Raw genomic sequence first — 21,528 nt, forward strand, 5'->3', positions numbered from 1 at the left:
TTAATTGGTGTATCTATGATCACCTACCTTCTCATCCTCCTAAAATTGCGCTAAAGAAACAGGAAATAAAAGTACTTTCAATTTTACTGCACGACCTTAAGAAATGCTTAGATATCGCTTAATAAAAACAACAGGCAAAAATGATATTCAGCCATTCAAGCCCTATTCATTGATCTCGCCTTGAACAAGGGAGTATATTGCTACTAGTTCTCAAAGCTATCTGAAAATATAATTTAAAAAAAATCTGATGTTATGTCCTTGGACTTTTTTCCAAAGAAATGTGTGCTAAATTGCTGTATCAGTGTTACTTTTTTTTTATAGTTTAAAAAATGAGCAAGAGTGAAAAATAAGTCTTATAAAGTCTTCCTGAAGCCGACATATAGCAAATTGGTTAGAAAAATATCTTTTCAGACAGCACTATGCATCATACTGCTGATTTGATTATTCATAAGCCTGAGCTAAACGCTGGAGTCTTCAGATAGTGAAGAATAATATTTGTGTTGGACTTCAGACAAGCTATGTAACCAAGATATACTCCCAAATTAATTCTTGATGATAGAACGTTGTCGGTTATGCTCTTGGAAGCTTTAGGTATTGCTTCATGGTCTCAGTACGGACAAATTGTTTTACTTTTTCTCTGGATAAGAAATCTCTTAACGACGACTGCTCCAGAGTTTATCATCTCAAATACAAAGCAGTAAGGAGTTAATTAACATTTCAGTAAACTCTGTAGACCTTCCAAGCCTGTAGCCATTTAGCTATACATTAAAATTGCCAAACCACAATTCTGTACTCTGATTATGTGGGAGTGTAACCCAGTATTTCATCACACTGGATCTCAGTAGATGATCTGAGAAGACTTGTGAAGCTCCCCTGTGATTGGCTCTAAGTCTCTGTTAATTAGAAACAGTAACACAAATAAGCCTTTCCTGTAAGTGTGCAGCCTATCACAGGTATTTACTATACACACATATTGTTTATGATGCCAGGTTGAGTTAGGTTTAATCTATCCTAATTTAGCGCACCAGTACCTATGCATATACACTGTAACTACATGTTCCCTAATTAGTGTAGCTTGCTATCAGTAAAAATAACTATATCCAAGTTTCACCATCATTCTGCTGAATTTTGATTAATTTTACACAGCAGAATATCTTGGTGAATGACCCATGCCTAGTAGACTATGCAGACTACACTGTGGGAGCTCTGCAGTCTGCAAATAACTCCCATGGTCTCTTTGTAATACCATTGGTCCCCCCCCCAATTTGAAGGCCATAGTCATTTACCTGTTTTGTCTATGCTTTGGTTGCCATCATTTATTGTAGGACTTTAATCTGGAGAATCTAAAATGAGAAATGTAATAGACCTGGTTTGTTCATTTGACCCTTTTTTTCTTCTGTTCATGGCCACTGGGCATTGTCTGCTTTGGATCCAGGCCATGTGGACAATCCCATGTATTGCCCACTGAAAGAACTTGGGTGGTCTATATACTTTCTGTAATCAGCCCTATAATGGGTGATACAGGACATGAAGGAACCCTCTCTACATATGATCTGGCTCTGATTCTTCAGACAGACCCACCTTTTTTCCTATGATGGTTCATAACTGGTTATGCTGTAGAATAGGGCTAGCTATGAACACATAGGTATACATATCATGTATGCAGGGTCAGCCGTTACAGAGGAGCTCTAGCTAGTTTTTTGTAAAGAAGAGGGGGGCACATGCAGTATGCTTTATATGCCAACAGTGTGAGCAGACTGTTATGGTAACTCTCTAGGCCCGTTAGGTTACACAATCCTACTCAACAATTCCTATACATACATGAACGTAAAGAATATTTTGGGTTAGTCAGCATTTAAGGATATTATTTACAGAGTACTCAAGAGTGATAATCATAGAAGATATTAAACATCTGCAGGAATAAAAATATGTACATACACAAATGAGCCACTGCTGCGATTAATCAATGTCTGCTCTCATATTCGCTAAAATATACTGGTAACCTAGAGAATTCACCTTCACTGTTATGCTGTGGTTGAAAATCAGGGGGAAAGGGAAGACAAAGAAGGAAAGAATTAAGTGATATTTATACAGAGAGTGAATCATACACAAACAAGGTTTAAATGGAACCAGATGCACACCCTGTCTGATATCTTATAAACACAGAATAAGCCACTAATCTGCTCAAAAGCGGCAAGGCAGAAATATTAAGTTTTGAGCATATAATGTTATAATGACAAAGACACAGAGCACACAAACAAGATTTCTTCTTCATCCTGCATGAACATTACAACTTTTTCATTTTGGCTATAAAATGGCTAGCAAAAAAAACCTTAAAGATTATTTTCTGTATTTTCAGAGGGATTTACGGTTTAGTAAATGATAATTAAAGAAAAATATAAAACTTTTTGTATGTCGTGCCAACCATATACACTCACTTGTTGCATAATGATACATAAATAAAGGTTAATTAATTTCAAACAAGAAATCTCCCCATGTCCTAACTAATCCAACTGGGCAAGAGGCCCCAAACAGCTGCTTTGGACATTAATGTTACTGCACCACAAAATAAGAACTGGATGGTCATGGACAACGGCCAACCAGAAATAAGACAGGCTTTGTATACACATGTAGTAATACAGTTGTTTAGCCCATAGGCTGATTTGTAAGATCAGTGCAATTTCACTTTCCAAGGGTTTGGCCAAAATGCAGAGTATCTGAACATTGTGCCTGTGGGCGGTTAGTGTCATATCCAGAAAAACAGCCAACTGGTCACGTGCAGAAAGACAATTGAAGGCAAATATCTGAATTGTTCCTAAGATAACGAATGAGAAATAATAAACTGTGGCACAAACTTAAACAGGCATTTAGAACTATTTTTTTTTTTTCACAAAAAAACAGATCTGTTGTTTTTAAATTTATTCATAATTTGAAAATAAAATACACTGTAGTTTGATATAGATTTTAAATGCTCCACAATTCTGAGGGTCTAGCAGTGCTAGATGTGACACAAAACACACAAACAAATTTGATATCACTGGAATATTGACTGATGAAATAATAAAAAGACAAAAGCATAATTAAAGTAAATTAAATAAACTAGCACCATGATTTTATTTCCAACGTTAGCACGACTCTCGCTGCTGTCTGGGCTCAAAGACTTTGGTTCCATTGAAATCAGAATGCTCCACTTATTACTTTTTGCCGTCTTACATATAAAGGCAACAACACAAAGTTATTTATCAAAATCCGAATTTTCCCGATTTTTTTAAAATAAAAAAAGTCTGAATCAAACTTGACCTTATTTAATATTAAAAAAAAGCTTGATTTTATCGGATCGGGGGGAAACTCGATAAAATCAAGCGAAAACCAGAAAAAAAAGGTTAAATGCTTGCATGTCGAAAATGCCCAAAATCTCGTAGTGTTCCAGTGCCCTAAGACTACAAATGCTTATATAAATTATAGGGATGCACCGAATCCACTATTTTGGATTCGGCCGAACCCCCAAATCCTTTATGAAAGATTCGCCGAATACCAAACCCTAATTTGCATATGGTGGGAAGGGGAAATTTTTTTTACTTCCTTGTTTTGGTTCAAAAAGTCACACGATTTCCCTCCCAACCCCTAATTTGCATATGCAAATTCAGATTCGGTTCAACCGGGAAGAAGGATTCGGCCGAATCCTGCTGAAAAAGGCCGAATCCCAAACCAAATCCTGGATTCGGTGCATCCCTAATAAATTACTGTGACCAGTATTAAGCAAGCAGCCACAGATATTAGACATAGGAAAGTGAGTAAACACTGGCCATACCTAACGTAATATTAAAAACAAGTTAAAAATACCAAGAGCATGAAATCAGGGACAATTATATAAACGGCAATTAAAGGAACTGGTAATTTAAAGACTATCCCCCAAAAATGGATGCATAAAGCAGCCCATATGTAAAAACCTGTTTCATCTAAATTAACCATTTCCATAAAAATATGCTTTTATAGCAGTTTGTGCTATTGTGTAATACTAAATAGAATCATATGATTCCCAGTGCACAAAAACAAACCAAGTACATACACGCTAGGTTATATCAGCCATTGGGCCAGATTCAAAGTGGTGAGAAAAAGATATCACTTGGTTTATAACGTGAAAAGTCATGGACGAGATTCTATTCTTTTCATGTGATAAACCTTTTTCTCACTGACTTGAATCTGGCCCAATGAATGGACAGAATTTACTCGTTTACTCCCACACTTCTTCCTGTTGCAGTTAAGGTGGCTATAGACGCAAAGATTCTATCATACGAATGGACGATTCATGCGATTTTCGGACCGTGTGTGGAGAGTCCCGTCATTTTTCGTCTGGCAGGGATCGGTTGTTTGGTTTTGATTTTGTCCCGACCAATCCTGCCGGAGCTTACAGTCTCCACAAAACAGTCCATACACAGTTCCTTTTTATATATATATATATATATATATATATATATATATATATATATATATATATATATATATATATATATATATACTGTAGGTTTTACAGTATATTCCAATATTCTTCTGCTAAAGGGGAAGTTCACCTTTCAATTACATTTTAATATGTTATAGAGAAACTTATTCTAAACAACTTTTCAGTTAGACCCTATTATTTATTCTATATATATATTTTAAATGATTAAATGTTCCTATTCTCCCTATTTCCAGTATGCAAGTAAGTAAACTATTTGATTATCAGGGACACTGACCCTGGCAACCTAAAACCACATGGACAAAGATGGTTGAGTTTTATGGTTATTCTGATTTTTATTGCTTATCTTTGTTTTCAGACCCTCTCCTACTGATCTTCCATCCTAACTTCCAAACTGCTGCCTAGTTGGTAGGGTAATAAAGTCCTAGCAACATCATAGCAGTTGCAATTCGAAGCCTTGAAGTTTGTAAAACAAAAAAAATTTAAACATTTAATAACATAAAAACAAAATTCCCTTACACTGAGGTCTATGTCCTTTTTAGTGAACCCAACGTTATAAAACAGGGGTTTACATGAAGATCATAAAAAATCAATTTTAGATGCTCTTTGAATAGAAGCTGAAGAACAAGATTTACAAACTATTCTCAGTTCAACAACAAATACTGATGGTCAGTAACAAATGCATACACATACGGTGTTCTTAAAATTACAACATGATTAGAAAAGAAGAATACGTTTCGGTGTTTATGAAAGTGTTAGTCTATATAAAAATATCAGTGGTTTCATTGTGCTTTATAAAGTGTATTTTCAACAGATCCACAGCGAGATTCATTACAGGTACTGCCATTTCAAGTACACAGAGACCCAAACAGCCCCAATAAAAAGTGACTGTCCATGGCATCTTACAGCAGCCCCTTTGGCATTTGCCACAATCTAAAGACAATCTGGAGAGATTTCTATCTTGATTTTGCTTTCATATTGCAACCAAGACGCTTATAAACAGACACAGAGCTGCTCTAACAGAAGTTGGTGCTGTATTTGTTGGGGGTTCCCTTATTGTCATATATATTATTGACAAATAATAAGAAAATGTTGTATTTAAGACTGGTAAATAGGCAGTGCTGAATAATCCTCAGCAGGAAGAATATATAAGAGCTAAACTTTAGCCTCTCATATAAGCTTATCTTTACAGATCTGGTGTTATTTAAGTTACATGGGGGGGGTGCAAATGACCTTGCCCGCCCCTAGCACTTTTGGCTAAATTCCTGAGCTGATTTTTGTTTTTGAAGGCGACCATCAGTAGCAGCACATTAATAAGGCACAAAGTGCATACCTATGCTTTGCCTTCTATGTACAGCATTTGATGCTGAAATGGCTGAATAACAAAATTATTTTGCTTAGCTTTTGAATTTTTTTGTTTTTGGCATCACTTTGTATTTCTTTAGCAAGAATGTAGGTTAAATCCATGCTATACAAGTAGGTAAAAATAGAGCAATTCCTTTAAGGCACTTGGTAAGAATAAAAAGTCCATTACTAAACTCAGATCAAGAAAAATACCCCCCTCCACAATTGTCTTTTCATTTTGTTTGCGATACACAATAAATTGTTTCGTATATATACATATACATATATATATATACACAATGGGTGAAATAGAATCCCTTTGGTCATTTGACATATTTGGCTTCATGGACCTTTGATCTGCTTGGATCGGATCACTACAATCCTTGGCTGATTTACACCTAATGTGCAATTAATGTAGCATGTCCAGCTTTGTAAACAACAGGTTTCCCCTCGTGTAATTTAGCGGCTGACGTTTTTACTTTCTTGAAGGCCCACTGGCAGTCAGAGTGGCGTGCTCCGAAGACAAGTCTATTTCTGAACCAATTTCTCCGGTAACTGGATACCCTTAGCTGTAAATCCTTGCACATTCTGTTAAAATGTAAAATGCAGCAGGATTCTCTTCTATTCATTGGAAGCCCAATTCATGGTAATTAGTGTTAAACTGCAGGCACCAATACAAATACCGAGAAAAAGCAAGCCACAGGCCTGGGAAATAGAGAGAAAACAAACAGAAATTAGTACTTGTGGAAGGAATCAATTTACACTTGGTGAGAACATCCATTCACTCGGGCAGCAGTTCAAAAGATCTTCTGATTGCCAGCTCTGAAAAGCAGGTACATAAACAGTTTTCTTAAGAGCAACGGCTCATTTCAAAAGTCTCTCTGCGTTCAACTGCATATTAAAGACTATACTGAAAAAAACAATATTGCATGAAGCAGCTACAAACCAACAAGAATATGTCATTAAATAAAAGATATCAGCTATGGGGCACAGTGCACTACACAGAGGAATCAAAGCAAGGCAAGATTTCTTGTTCCGCAGATATAATCCATTTGTGTTTAACAAAACTTGGCTGCTCTTGAAACAGATTAGAATATGACATTCATTTGTCTGACATGTAAAAGTAGTTACTGCTAAATATACATGGCTGCCATGGCTTTAACTATAAATGTATTTATCTACACAGGATGCATGCTTTAGGTTAATGGGAGTTTTCGCCATGCTTCAATGAATGAATTATAAACGGCTGAACATTTCCTGTTCCGATCCCTATAATCAGCCATCTAAAATTGCTGGGCGGATCCACGGAGTTCAGGCAGAGGAGATTATTTATGAAGGTGGTATTGCCCAGAATGGGGGTTTTCAGTTTTAACAGTGAGACACTGCAGCTGGACAATTCAAGGACAGACTGAGGCCAAGGTGAGTCATATATATGGTGGCTGAGAGGGACTATTAAAACACTGGAGTAACAGTCTACTTTTTTTAAAATCAGCAATAATATTTATTTGACATTATTTTACAGCACTGGTGTTAATTACACTTTCATTAAGTGCATAAACAATACTCCGTTTCCTTTAAAATATTTCAATAACAAATTTTGTTTTAGATTTTAAAGTCTCTTGCTGTGGAAGCCGGGCACAAGGAAAGCCATTTTGTTTTCGTGATCCAGCTAAAAAGTAAATGTTCCACAGAAGCCGGCATGGTGTAACGAACACAGCAAATGCATTTTTACTAATGCCATGTCGTCAATATCGCCATTTTCTATATAAAAGTAACCAACTATATAAATGCTAAACAATATAAAAGAAAAGCGGTCCGACTGGATTTTTAATGAACTCGAGATGTCCATGAGCTCCATGACTTATTCAAACCATTTTGGCTGGCAAAAATTTGGCACACAGGATTTTGGACAAAAAAAAAATATTGGACTCTGATAAAGTAAATATCACTTACCCCAAACTTTTGTGGCGATAAACAATCTTCCCTGCTAAGCTTGACATAAAATAGTCCCGGGAACACAAACAACAGACATGTAGATGTGGTAGATCCTTAAAAAAAAACAAAAAAACATGGCGAACATGAGAATATACACAGACATATAATTAACCAAAAACATTAACATAGTACTAGGTAAACTGATCTACTTCAGTCTCATGGAATCTACACACTTTCCTTGTGGATGTCTTAAAGGGGATGTAAAGGCAAAATAATAAAATCTCATTTTTACTTTCTTTAATGAAAAAGAAACCTATCTCCAATATACTTTAATTAAAAATGTCTACTGTTTTTATAAGAAACCTGACTGTATGCAGTGAAATTCCACCTTCATTTTACTTGCTCTCACAGGTGCATACGGTCCCTAACTGCTCTGCAGGGAAACAATCATACCTTCAAACGGCAGGGAGCAACCCCCCTCCCACCTTACTTCCCTGACCTCGAGTAGCTTTGTTTGTTTCCCTGTAGAAACAGCCCACGACTGTGTAGAGATTTGTATCCGCAGACCCAGTGCAGTCTGCATATCCTGATTATAAATCAGTCTTGCTGTATAGGCTTCTATGGCATATATTATTTGACTTGTGCTTTTAAATAATTTATGATGATCCCTAAGCTTAACTTCCCAACTGAAGCCCAGACCACACTGAGCATGTGCGTAGTCTTAGTCTTGCAAAGATGTTTAACAAAGTTACAAGATGATGACCTCCTGCAGATAACTTTGAAAGCATAAATCATTTGTTTAATTAGGCTTCTGGTTCAGTGAGTTCATGTTTATGCTAAGAATACAAAATACAGCATGTAAGCATTATTCTATTTTAGACTTTAGTTCTGCTTTAAAGTTAGATTTTGACAAGAGAGCATTCTGCTGGAAAGCATAAAGACTTCTAATCCCAGAAGCAATCATTTCACATTGGGACAAGGGTACAGAGCCTAAGGAGGTCATGAAGAAGGCATCTGCAGCAATGGCATACTGTTGTCAATATTTTCCCTTTACAGGACGAAGCTGGGCAATAGCTATGCTAAGAGGGCTGAGAAGTCAAGCATAGGCAGAAAATAATGAATATTTAGGGAGGCTTAGATTAACTAGCTATATATATAGGCATATATTATAAGGTCTTCAATGGAAAGCCTCCTACTGGTACCCCCTCAAACAAAGACTTCTCTAAATCAAACAGGCCTACTTCAGCACCATCTGACCACGTTCCCTCAAATTAATGTCAATAAATGTTATTCTGCTTTCCTATGGGCTGGAACTTACCCTAGTGGCTGATCATCATGTCATATAAATAGCAGGAAGGTTTCAAAAGCACTAACTGCGTTGCATGGTCCTGTGTGGGTTCCACTAGGATCTCAGAATTCAGGCTAGGGTCCAAAAATCTACTGGTAGGCTGAATACATTTTCATGGAACTAATTCACAGGGGCTGAATGAACTAAGTCAGCACTACATAAAAGATACATTTGTAACGTAAGAACTAAATCTTAGAAATACACTTACCCACAACACCAAATACGTTCCTTATGTCAGGCACATATATAGCAAGCAGCACAATAATTATGTTTAGCAGCAACGTCACGAAAATGTGACGTATGTATGAAAAAGGGTATTGAGAGAAGAACATCATCATAACAGCTTTTCTTGCCTAGAATCAGAAAAAAAACAGAAAAACCTCAAAACATGTCAATTGCTAAAATATTTCCTGTCTGGCTAAATGGAAACGTGACAGAATAGCGGTCAACGGATGAAATATCAGGTTACTTACTGGAAAATGGATAAGCGGTACTGTTAATAGAACAGCAAGTAATATGAATAACCGCACAGTAATGATAAGAACATCATTGGGCAGATATTTGCTGTATCCCTGAAGTAACTCAGAATCAACATTACCTACAAGAAAATGAAAAAGTTTATAATGAATTTGCTTTTTTGAGTTGATTTGATCAGATTAAGGATATATATAGCACAGTGACAGTAATAAAGAAGAATAAATATCCCCACACCAATGCTATTAAAGGGATCTGCAAATCAGAAAAATAGATTAGATTTTTTCAGCATTTTGTTATAGAGCCCACTCCTTTCTTTATAACATTTAGTATATGTATGGGGGCCTCATTGTTAGCATTAGGTAAATGTTTCCATACATTGGTAGAAGTCACATGATTTTAAGGTTTGCGTTCAGCCAGGCACTTGGACAGAATCGTGCAGAAAAAGGCAGAATTCTGGATTTGGTGCATAATAGAAGAACTCACAGGTACACTGTGTTCAGTATTACATGTATGGTGTAAAAACAAGAGGAGCTTGACACCTTTATCGCTCCATCTGGCTCAACCCAGAGAAGTCAGCTATTTTATTATTTAGTGCAGTCCCGCTGCCCATGCCAACCAGTATCCTTCCTCCTCTGAAACATGCAGCCATTATCCTTTGGTCAGAATCCAGCTTCCATTATGCATTACCCAGCTCCCTTCATGCATGGAATTGAAGGATTTACATGTATTCCTTTCCTTTAAATGGGCATGTTTATTAACACTGGAGATGTTGCCCATGGCAACAAATCAGAAATTGGATTTAAACAACTACTTATTAGTTAGAAAACAAAAGCAAAGATCTGATTGGTTCATCTGCAATGTTAGTAAAAATGCCCCTGCTGTTTTCAGCCACCTCGCTTCTACCTCGTTATGCAGTAAAATCATTGGTATAGACTAAGGTACAATATTAATAAAACATTCATAATGCACTGTACAATGACAGGGTGTGTACATCAAACATACCAATTAAATACAAATACTGGGTATTCTGCATCGTTTCTTAAAGGGGTATGAGTAATTCTTGTAAACTGGTGATAATCAGATAAACATTATAATACGTACCATAAAATGTGAGGTAGCCAAACAAGGCAGAAATATAATAAATGAGAAAGCTTAGACCTATCCCTACGTTGGCAACATTTTGCATCTTGCTCTTGGACGGACTAGAACAATGAAAAAAACAGGGTTAGGATTTAGGAATGCTTTTTTATCAAAATAGCCACAAAATATATGCCGTGTCCTTTTTTTCAGCAGGGAGGGTCTTATTCTGATGCTCGAGGTATCTTATTATAAGTAAATATAGATATACTATACATATATATATATATTTTTTTCTCTTTTTTTTTTTTATAACGGAGAGGTAATTTATTTCATGTCAATCTTTCACATACCTTTTAAGTTCACAGTAAATAGGCAAAACCGAAGTGTGGCACAGAAAGGAGAATGCCATAGTTGGTAAAGCAAAAGCACTCTAGAAAGGAAAAATGACATAATTTAAAACAAAAGTAACAGATTGCGCTATTGTGTAGAGTTATAGACTTTATAGTTTGGTTACAAATGTTATTAGTATATGGTTGGCCATTCCAACACTGGCCTAGAGATAACAACTATGTGGTTGTTACACATATGCAATAATCAAGATCCTTATAATCTGCTTGTAGAAGCAACGCAATGACTCCTGCATGCAAAGAATGCATGTGCAAGAAAGCATACTTTTTAGCTTTTAGTGAAGTTGTATCAATAAAGACTGCTCATTTGTAAAGTTGAAAAGTTATCAAACAGTATTGCAGGAAGTATAACAACACAATTATCATAACAATACAAGAATGCTGCTGCTCCCGCTTTGTATGCAATAAGCTACGATGGGAGCCAGGTCCCAGTCTGTCCATTGATACCCAGTTACACCCTGCCATGTACCTTTAACTAAGATCTCTCTAAAACTAAGACATCTGAGAGGTATGGGTAAGTTAGGCAATGTTCCTATATTACAGGGGCTGCAGCAAGACATGCACAAGATCATAGATGAAGCATTGCAGTCATTTAATAACAAACTGCCCAGATCATCTTGCAGAAATAATGGTGAGGGAGATATATCTGCTAACTAAAGGAAAAATACTATAATGCTCAGCTGCCTGCACCGGCTACTGTAGGCTACTATGGCTAGGTTCTCACTGCCCCAATGTCACCAAGTTGCTATGGACAGGTAGTTGTATCCCAAAGAACTACTTCTCTCTGTTGTGTTTGTAACCTTATCCTGTTTGGTTAAATCGAGCTTGACAAGAACAAGCATACTTGGATTACATTCTTGAATGTCCCCTACATTTTAAATCCTACCACAGGTCGAACTTCGTGAACTCCAAGTCTCCCTTGGGGCCCATTATCCCCAGGATACTGGCAGCTTTTGAAGTACATAAGATCAGAGGGTCTCCCTGCTCTATGATTTCATATCAATATATCATCAGTGTAATGTCAAGGAGCTCCAAATATGATAGAGCAGAGATTCACTAGCTTTCATCAGATAATATAACAATGCCATCACATGACACATACACAGTACAATAATATAATTGATGTCGTTTTACTTTAAGCCAATGATCAACCTGGTTAAACTAATTTTAACTTAAAGTAAACTCAATGTTTTAGGGGCAGATTTATCACAAAAAAAAAATCACCCACTTTCTATTAATTTCTAAGGGATTTTAAGAAGTGTATTTATCAAACGGTCAACTAACTTTAACCCACTGATAAATACAGCTCTACAAATCCCATAGGAATGAATAGAAAGTGGGTGAGTTTTTCTGTGGTGAGCTCTAAATTTCATATTTTGATAAATCTGACCCTAAGGGGCAGATTTATTAAGGGTTGAATTTAAAATTCTAACTCAAATTTTCAAACATTTTTTATGGTCAAAACTTTCAAATTCGAATTGTGAATAATCCAAACTTGATTTGAATTTTATGTTCAAACCTTGTCCCTTTTTAAATTCCAATTTGACTATTCGCCACCTAAAAACTGCTGAGGTCATGTACAAATCAATGAAGATGTTACTAGCCTTCCTGACATTCAAGTTTTTTTCCTGGAGAAAAAAAAACTCGATTCGAGTTTAGCCAAATTCAATTCTAATTCGATTTGAGTTTTCGGGTCAATAATATTCATTAGGGTTTTATATATTCCATTTTTTTATTAAATAAACCCCCAATGGAATTTCGAGTTTATTCGACTTTTGATAAATATGCCTCTAAGTAGGGATGCACCGAATATAGGATTTGGTTCGGGATTTGGCCTTTTTCAGCAGGATTCGGCCAAATCCTTCTGCCCAGCCGAACAGAATCATAATTTGCATATGCAAATTAGGGGCGGGGAGGGAAATCGCGTGACTTTTTGTCACAAAACATGGAAGTAAAAAATGTTTTCCCCTTCCCATCCCTGATTTGCATATGCAATTTTGGATTTGGTTCGGTATATGGCCGAATCATTTACAAAGGATTCGGGGGTTCGGCCGAATCCAAAATAGTGGATTCGGTGCAACCCTACCTTTAAGTGTCAAACTTCTTTTTTTATTGTTCTTGAATGATTTGCCTTTTTCATCTTCCTCTTTCCAGTTTACAAATGTGAATAACGGACTCTTACAGCCAAATAACTATTGCTCTGTGAGGCCACAAGTTTTTATTCAGGCCTCCTATGTATATATTTCATTCTCTCGTTCAAGCCACTGCCTGCCTGCTAGGGCGAATTTGACCTCCTTAGAAAAAAAAAAAAAAAAAAAAAGAGATATCCAAACTGGGGAGCTGCTTAACAAAAAGCTAAAAACTGTAAATTAAATGTTAAAAAAAACAGAAAAAAATGAAGAGCAATTGCAATCAGACTCAGAATATCGTGGACAAGACTAAAGCTGCTAGAGGGATGGTGGTACATGCAATTGTACATTTGCAGGCTTACGGCTTGTCCATTCCTTGTTAATACTAATGTTTACTGATGAAGATTCAGCCTTTTATATTTTTAAGCCAGCCATGCTTCTCCAGTTCTGGCTGATTTACCAGTGCCAGAATCCCTAAGCAGCCTGTACTTAGAAGTCATATGGTAGCTACAGCTGGAATGCCACAGGCTCTGCATCTTTTTTCTTCTGCCATATAAGGATAGTAGAGTAAATCTTCACCAGGACCTGATATCATGGGTATGGTGCATTTACTTATCAAATGCCCTATTTTTACTGTACAATAACCCAAATCCATTGCCCTAGAGCACAATCATGCAATAGGATGCCATACAAGGGATTTAAAATGCATCAGAACAGATATAAATTGATGTGAGAATGTGAATCATGAGTGAGGTTACAGTGTCTGCTTAGTATTGCATTAGCAATGCCCTTTCATTTCAATCTTAGTGAGTTTTGTTAATTACTAAATCTAAATCACTCACACATCCCATTATACGAGAACAAAACCGGTACAATAGTCAGGGTAGTGCTGATCTGATCCCATCTGCAGGCCAGTTTCATCATTATTGGTGCTCACTAAATGGGTTGTTCACCTTTAAATTAACTTTTAGTATGATGGAGAGAGTGATATTCTGAGTCAATTTGCAATTAGGTTTTATTTTTTATTATTTAAGGTTTTTGGGTTATTTAGCTTTTTTTCAGCAGCTCTCCAGTATGCAATTATAGCAATCTGGTTGCTATGGTCCAAATTACCCTAGTAACTATGAGTTGAATAAGAGACTGGAATATGAATAGGAGAGGGCCTGAATAGAAAGATAATAAAAAGTAGCAATAACAATACATGTGTAGCCTTACAGAGCATCTGGTTTTTATATGGGGTCAGTGACCACCATTTGAAAGCTGGCCAGAAGAAGGCAAATCATTCAAAAACTATAAAAAACAGAAAATGAAGGTAAATTGAAAAGTCGCTTAGAATTAGCCATTCTTTAACATACTAAAAGTTAACTTAAATCTGAACCACCGCTTTAAAGAAACAGGGGCTTTGAAGCCAAGTAGGTGGTTCCACAGCAGCACATTGTGGGGCTAAAACTTCTCAGGCCAGGTTATGGCAGTGACCTTTTGCCATTTCAGATAGCTGGCTAACCTCATGTATATATGATATATAACTATGATGTTGTAAATATGCACTTCTTTTATTTTGCATGCAAATCAGCCATGAGAATATTAGAATTAACAAAGTGCCCTAATTAAATTTTGTGTAAATTAGCCAACTTGCATTGGAGCACTCTGCTGGGACTCTGGGAACCAAAAGTGCTCCTTAAAGGTACCATATTTTTAACAACAACGGATTAATAAAATAATCCAGTTGTATATGAATTTTACTGGAACAAAATGTTATTGTTCAAGTTCAATTTTCTCCCCAGGGCATTTTGCAGGGTGCATCACCGATAGGACAGAGTAAGTGTATTGCCAAATGTGCAAAGAACACATTAAATATGTAATATAAGGCAGTAAGTTTGCCCAGGAGCAGTAACCCATGGCAACCAATAAGATGCTTGCATTTACACAGATGACTAATAAATTCTAGCAGCTGATTGGTTGCTATGGGTTACTACTCCTGGGTAAACTTAGTGCCTTTTATTACATAACCCCATAAATGTCCTACCTTTTTGTAAAAGCAGTTACGCTTTGTGTACCTTGGAGGAAACTAAAAGGATTGCTTGTTTTAAAAAAAATCCTCTTTCGCCCAGACATTTCTTTTCTCTAGGGAGAACACTGGTTCAAGTTTATTGGCTTTTGAGCACATAGGAAATCTTTTGCGGTAACATTCACAAAAACAAGGATGTAGAACAATTAAGTATATTCACATATTTATAGGATATACCAAGAGCTTAGTATTGTTAGCATTGGAAAAGCCAAGCTAGCCAAGATAAAATTCTATATTTTTTATAATTTAGTATTCATGCTACCTTTTCCGGTTAAGTAGTGTGACAGCTCCACCACATAAAAGTAAATGCACATATGAAGAAAAATAATGATGTTAAAGAACAGTTTACACCCATGTATTCTCTTGAACATGCATAGCAAAATAAAAAGAGTAATAAATATGCAGCATGGCAGTTAGCACCACTGTCTCTCAGCGCTGGGGTTATGACTTTGATCCCAACCACAACAGTAGCTGCAATAATTTTGTATAGTTCCCCTGTATATTGTGTGTGTGTGAGAACTGTATTAGCACTGCTGGACAGGGACTGGTGTGACTGATAAGCAATCTCTGTAAAGTGATGCGTAACATAGTGGTACTTAATAAATACCGCTCAATAAAATCATAATTACTTCTAATAAATATGTTAATAATACAGGTATGGGACCCGTTATCTGGAAACCCCTTATCCAGAAAGCTCTGTATTACAGAAAGGTCTTCTCCCATAGACTCAATTTTATCCAAATAATGAACATTTTTAAAAATGATTTTCTTTTTCTCTGTAATAATAAAACAGTCGCTTGTACTTGATCCAAACTAAGAAATAATTAATCCTTATTGGAAGCAAAACAGCCTATTGGGTTTATTTATTGTTTACATGATTTTCTAATAGACAAGGTAGATCCAAATTACGGAAAGACTCATTATCCGGAAAACCCTGTTAGGATAACAGGTCCTATACCTGTATTGGATGTTTATTTATGACTATAGTAAATTACAGTTCTATACAGAACTAAGAGCCATAGCGCACTTAAAAGATGGTTAGACACTATCAGGAATACATCTATTCTTTTCAGAAATCTGAAAATAAATGTAACATATGGTTATGATACAATCAAACAAAACAGAATTTGTAATGTGCACTCTGGTGATCGGTAGTAAAACCAAGAGTGATTTCTTAAAATGTGACTTTAAATTATTATAGCAGGAAATACTCACCTCCTTGGACAAATCAAATAACTTTGGTTTACACTCAGAGATGTTGGGTGCCTAAAGAGAGGGAACGGTGCATTGAAATGAAATTTGGCCAAAACAAACATGTAATAAACACAATAAAGTGTCTATACTTCTAATAAAATGATCGGCTGTGGGGCCCAAGGAATAAAACTTCAGCAAAGTAATGTTTAATTCAGGGAGAGACGAGTCAGCGAAAGGTCAGACTGAGAGGCTGGAGTTCCAAAGGAACCTGACAGATTTATGGGCCCTCTCTCAGCAGAGAAGCTCAAGGTTAGTGTTGGAAGGGACAGATACCTTGCTTGGGGCTAGAAAGCATGGGAAGGAATTCCAGAGATGTAATGTTAAATTGATGGTAAAATATCCATTATAAATTGCTCAGATTTGTGTTTGTCATGGAGTATATGGAAACACAAATAAACGGTTACCTGGAAGAAGGTCACAGTATGATTTAGTGGAGGAAGAGGACAAGGAATGTTCCATTTTTTAATTACAACCTAAAAAGAAATAATACTTGATTACACCAAGAAAGAACTGGAGGATACAGAAAATGCTATAAGCTTTAGTTCCCACTAGTGGTCGGTGACTAACCAGACATTGGCAGAGATTTTCCAAATAAAAATGTTTGAGTTCACGTTACATGAAACGCTATAACTACCTTCTCTGAAAATTGTTGTTTTGTTGACCCCACGTGAGTCTGTGGAAAAGCAACCCTTTGGAATGCATGTAATAAAAGCAACTACATTTTCCCCAAGTCTATTAACGGACAGCAACTGACCCGAAAGTATTATTTACTGGCCATTTATTTAAAAGGCAAAGGTTTTTTCCCTTCCAACTAAATAGAAGGGAGACATATACATCCCACTGTTACCTCCGTGTCCCCCAAATGAAACAGCACCAAAAGTAGTGAAATATATTTTGACTCATAACGTCAATAATCTCAAGTGTGGAAGCAACCACACAGAAAAGATAGTGCAAGAGACCTGGTTTTTAGAACAAGTTTTGGCTTGTCTGAAAAGAAGGTAGCAGTGCCAACTTTACAACAAGCAGTGACTGTATTACTGTTTAAAGCGTATATATATATATATATATATATATATATATATATATATATATATATATATATATATATATATATGTTCAAGCTTTTCCATTAAATTCTCCTCAGAGATTTCCCAAAGTCATTTTTTTGGATGTCATACTTTCTCATGTTTCTGCCACTATAACAGAGAGAAGGATGCAGACATAGAGGGGAAATGCATTTAGCAAGGAAACACACATTCTGGACTACATGGAGTCATTAAAAAAAATACAAAAAAAAAAAGCAATAAGTATTTTTGGCTATTTAAGCCAAAGAGTAATTTTAAGAACTTACCACAACAGCAAAGTACACCATAAAGAAAAATGACAAACTACTTGTGTAGCCAAGAAAGCCTGTAAAATAACAGTAAAATAAAAAGCAATTTATATGGAACCTGATCTTAATGCAGAGTTAAGGGTTTACATTTCTGGTATGTTTTATTTTACAGTGCGTGGTATCTGGAGTTTAAGGTTTGGAATAACAGCGTTCCCAGTGCCTGTCACAGATCATTTATGTTGTTTTGTAGGGCAGAATTAGAACTGGCTTACCACTAATGGCATGCTATAAGTAAAAGCTGCCCTTTAATGTTCTGCTGTAAAGATTTTATTTAAGTGTAACAGACAACATACTACTGCAACCCAAGTAATAACTTAACAAGCCAGGCCCCTGGCTGAAAATTAAAATAACCCAAATTAAATATCTCCCTCCTTTCTCTTGGGCCCCTATACACACCCAAACATCCAATTATGGAGAGTCATTGCTTCAGTTGCTTACCTATTTTGGGTAAAAGAGCCAATGGAAGCACAATGCAGACAGAAGTAATTATCAGCAGTATTCTGCCATCTAGGTACCAAGGCCTGAGATAAATAAAAAGTAAACATGTTAAAGCAGAGCAAAACAAGTTTAACAGACAGTTGATAGCTGGTGGCTTCCTTAGTGTTGCTCAAACATACAAACTTCATATACCAGCTGGAATCCATATTATTTCATTGGCCCATAAATAACATCACAATAAATGAACCAATTGCTCAGGTTGATTCCAGGTATAGGATAAGTTATCTAGAAACCGATTATCCAGAAAGCTCAGAATGATGGGAAGGCCATCTCCCATAATTAGCCAAATAATTCACATTTTTAAAAATGATATCCTTTTTCTCTGTAATAGTAAAACAGTAAAACTTGATCCCAACTATGATATAATGTATCCTCATTGAAGACAACATAGTCCTATTGTGTTTAATGTTTAAATGATTATTCAGTAGACTTGAGGTATGAAAATCCCCTTTTTCCGGAAAAGCCCAGGTCCCAAGCACTCTGGATAACTGGTCTCATATCTATATTTGCTTTATTATTGACCATTTATTGAGAGTTCATAACACAGGTATAGGACCTGTTACTTACAATGTTTCGGGATCTGGGATTTCCCCATAAGGGGTCTTTCCATAATTTTAATCTCCATACCATAAGTCTACTAAAAAATATATTTAAAAAAACCCAGCAGGATGGTTTTGCCTCCAATAATTAGATTAATTTATATCTTGATTAGGATCAAGTACACAGTGATGTTATTATTACAAATAAAAGGTAAATCATACTAAAACATTTAATTATTTCTTTAAAATGGAGTCTATGGGAGATGGTCTTCCCATAATTCAGAGCTTTCTGCATACTGGGTTTACAGATAATCGATCCTATACCTGTAATGGTTTAGCGTTGACTTTTGCAACAAGACTTAACTAAATTACCACCATAAAATCGCAATTCACCAGAACTGATGGCAACATTAGCTCTTGCATGAGACAAATTGGGTACATTTCACTGCAGGGGCCAAAATATCTGTGTATGTACCCTTTTTACAGTCAATATAATAAGCGTCCTTCTTATTAGAGAATAACTAGTATATTAGAGATGCTACAAACAGTCAATTATGTGATTTGCCCTGCAATTCTGAATCAATTTTCTCCAACTAAAGCACTGCTCCATAAAGACTTACAAAAGAATTGCAGAAAACAAACACTCTGCACATAAAAAAGCATATACTTACTCTCCATGGTCACCAGACATAAAACTTGCAATAGCAGCCGGCAGCTCTGACTTAACGATGAACAAATAGGATGCCATTGCTACAAAACAGCAAATAGAATCAACAATTACAAACAAAATATGTACGACTTTGAGGTTTGGGATTGGCTAAACATATCAAACGTTCCATTTAAACAAACAAGCAAAACATGACATGGTTTGGCTTGCAACAAAATGGCACAGTCCGACAGTTCCTGACATCAGGATGCACAGTCACAGAATGTTTAACCAGTTTTTGAAATGTGTTTATTAGTTGTAAATAAAATTAAATAAAATACACACTCTAATTATGGTACATTTAGCACTGATGTACTAGTAGAACCTATACATTATCTGTTATATTCTAATTCTTTTGTGAATGCCAACGACCTTCAGAAACAGAATCGAACATTCATCCAAACAATCTACAATCAATAACACATATGGAAAACTGAATAAAGGACTCCATAGGTCTTATTTGGAAATTGCAAATCTGAAGAATGGGGAGAATGGTCAAACTAAACACTGCATATTATTTTAAGTTTTTCTGGCCCATGTAACTAATTTCCAGCTGTAACTTAGTTCCTAGTTAAGGCTTCCATTAACAAAGAGCACATCTTTGTTTAGACTGTGACGAATGCAGAGTGTGTTTTTGCAAAAGAAATGAAAATGGTATTTTCATGCAAGAAGATTAATTGGAGAAAACAGAAGAGAATGTTATTTTACTGGAAATGAGAAATTACAAAAATGGCAAGTCATACAACTACACCACAATGGCCACAAAATCATAAAGTCAGAACTATTCCATGCCTTGCTTAGAACATCTCAACCTAGAAGAATCCCACAGATGTTAGTGGCCTCCTGAACAAAGCCGTTGCCTGGAGTTCGGCAAGACAAATTTACCAGTGTCCTCAACTTCCTAATTTCAGAGCCAACAGCAGGTCTGGTAAGAAAATAAGATCAAATTACCTGAAACCATAAATGTATTTAACCACTTAAACACCAGTACATGACAGGGGCTCTAGTGGTAAAAAGTAATTAAGTGGATTTTGTTCTCCAATAAGGGTAAACAGCAAAAAAAGAAAAAAACAGTAAAACAATGTCATATTTTCTCTTCAAACTGAAAATGTAACCAGAACAGAATAATAACAGCAGGTTTTTATAAAAGTTATTTTTTGACTATTGTACTGTGCTGCTAACACTAAACTAAAGCCTATTTATTTATGCCCCTGCCCACTGTTTTGTTTTTGCTCCACAGGCGATTCTCCCATGGGAGTTTCCTAAATCTCAAGATAAATAGGGAGTCTGTCATCACATAGTCTCTTTGATCCTTATGGTCCTTCCACTAGGCATACCAAAGTCTGATACACAATGTTCACAAAACATGGAGGACTGACCTTGAGAGAACATCGTGATAGCCAGAGCTTAACAAATACAGGTAGTAGTATTTGTGATTTGAAAAGTTTGTAGGACAAGAGCATGTTCCCAGTCTTCTGAAATGTAATATGACACACTGAATGAAGTTATTATGCTAACAGATCGGCTGATGAGGCTTTAAACACAATCACTCAAAATGGAGGTAAATATATTGTTTGCAATATATGTCTCTTTCTCTCTCCCTAAAGAGTTTGTGTGCTCTCCCTCTTTGACTTGCATGGAAATTGTTTGCAAGCTTTTGTTTGACAAAAGTTGCCTGGAAAGGAAACAATCTGAATTTTCAAGCAACACAAGTGTCCAAGCATTGCAGACAATAACCATACAAGTCAATGGGACTATTTAGGATGCTGCATTTTTGGGCCAAAGTGACCCAAACCTGTGTGCCACTATCCTCAGAGTTTGTTTGGAGTTTGCCACTAGCCTACCTCTCTCAGGCTGAAGCGGAGAACAATTTGACTAATTGTGTTACACC

At 36.2% G+C, this 21,528-nt stretch overlaps 1 protein-coding gene across 1 annotated transcript in view; it reads right to left on the bottom strand.

Annotated features, from left to right (window-relative positions):
• Positions 1-6,239: 6,239 nt before the first annotated feature.
• The window catches only part of slc38a6.L (solute carrier family 38 member 6 L homeolog), a 36,483-nt gene continuing 21,194 nt past the window's right edge, over positions 6,240-21,528 (bottom strand). The window contains exons 6-16 of the mRNA XM_041573103.1: positions 19,603-19,681; positions 18,333-18,415; positions 17,853-17,911; positions 16,906-16,974; positions 16,463-16,513; positions 10,994-11,073; positions 10,665-10,765; positions 9,560-9,684; positions 9,295-9,439; positions 7,757-7,851; positions 6,240-6,508 (exon numbers count right to left, since the gene is read on the bottom strand). Coding sequence (XP_041429037.1) covers positions 6,425-6,508; positions 7,757-7,851; positions 9,295-9,439; positions 9,560-9,684; positions 10,665-10,765; positions 10,994-11,073; positions 16,463-16,513; positions 16,906-16,974; positions 17,853-17,911; positions 18,333-18,415; positions 19,603-19,681 — 971 coding nt within the window. The 3' untranslated portion in view covers positions 6,240-6,424. The remainder of the gene's footprint in view (positions 6,509-7,756; positions 7,852-9,294; positions 9,440-9,559; positions 9,685-10,664; positions 10,766-10,993; positions 11,074-16,462; positions 16,514-16,905; positions 16,975-17,852; positions 17,912-18,332; positions 18,416-19,602; positions 19,682-21,528) is intronic.

This window comes from Xenopus laevis, chromosome 8L (assembly GCF_017654675.1).
Source record: "Xenopus laevis strain J_2021 chromosome 8L, Xenopus_laevis_v10.1, whole genome shotgun sequence".
Taxonomy (NCBI): Eukaryota; Metazoa; Chordata; class Amphibia; order Anura; family Pipidae; genus Xenopus; species Xenopus laevis.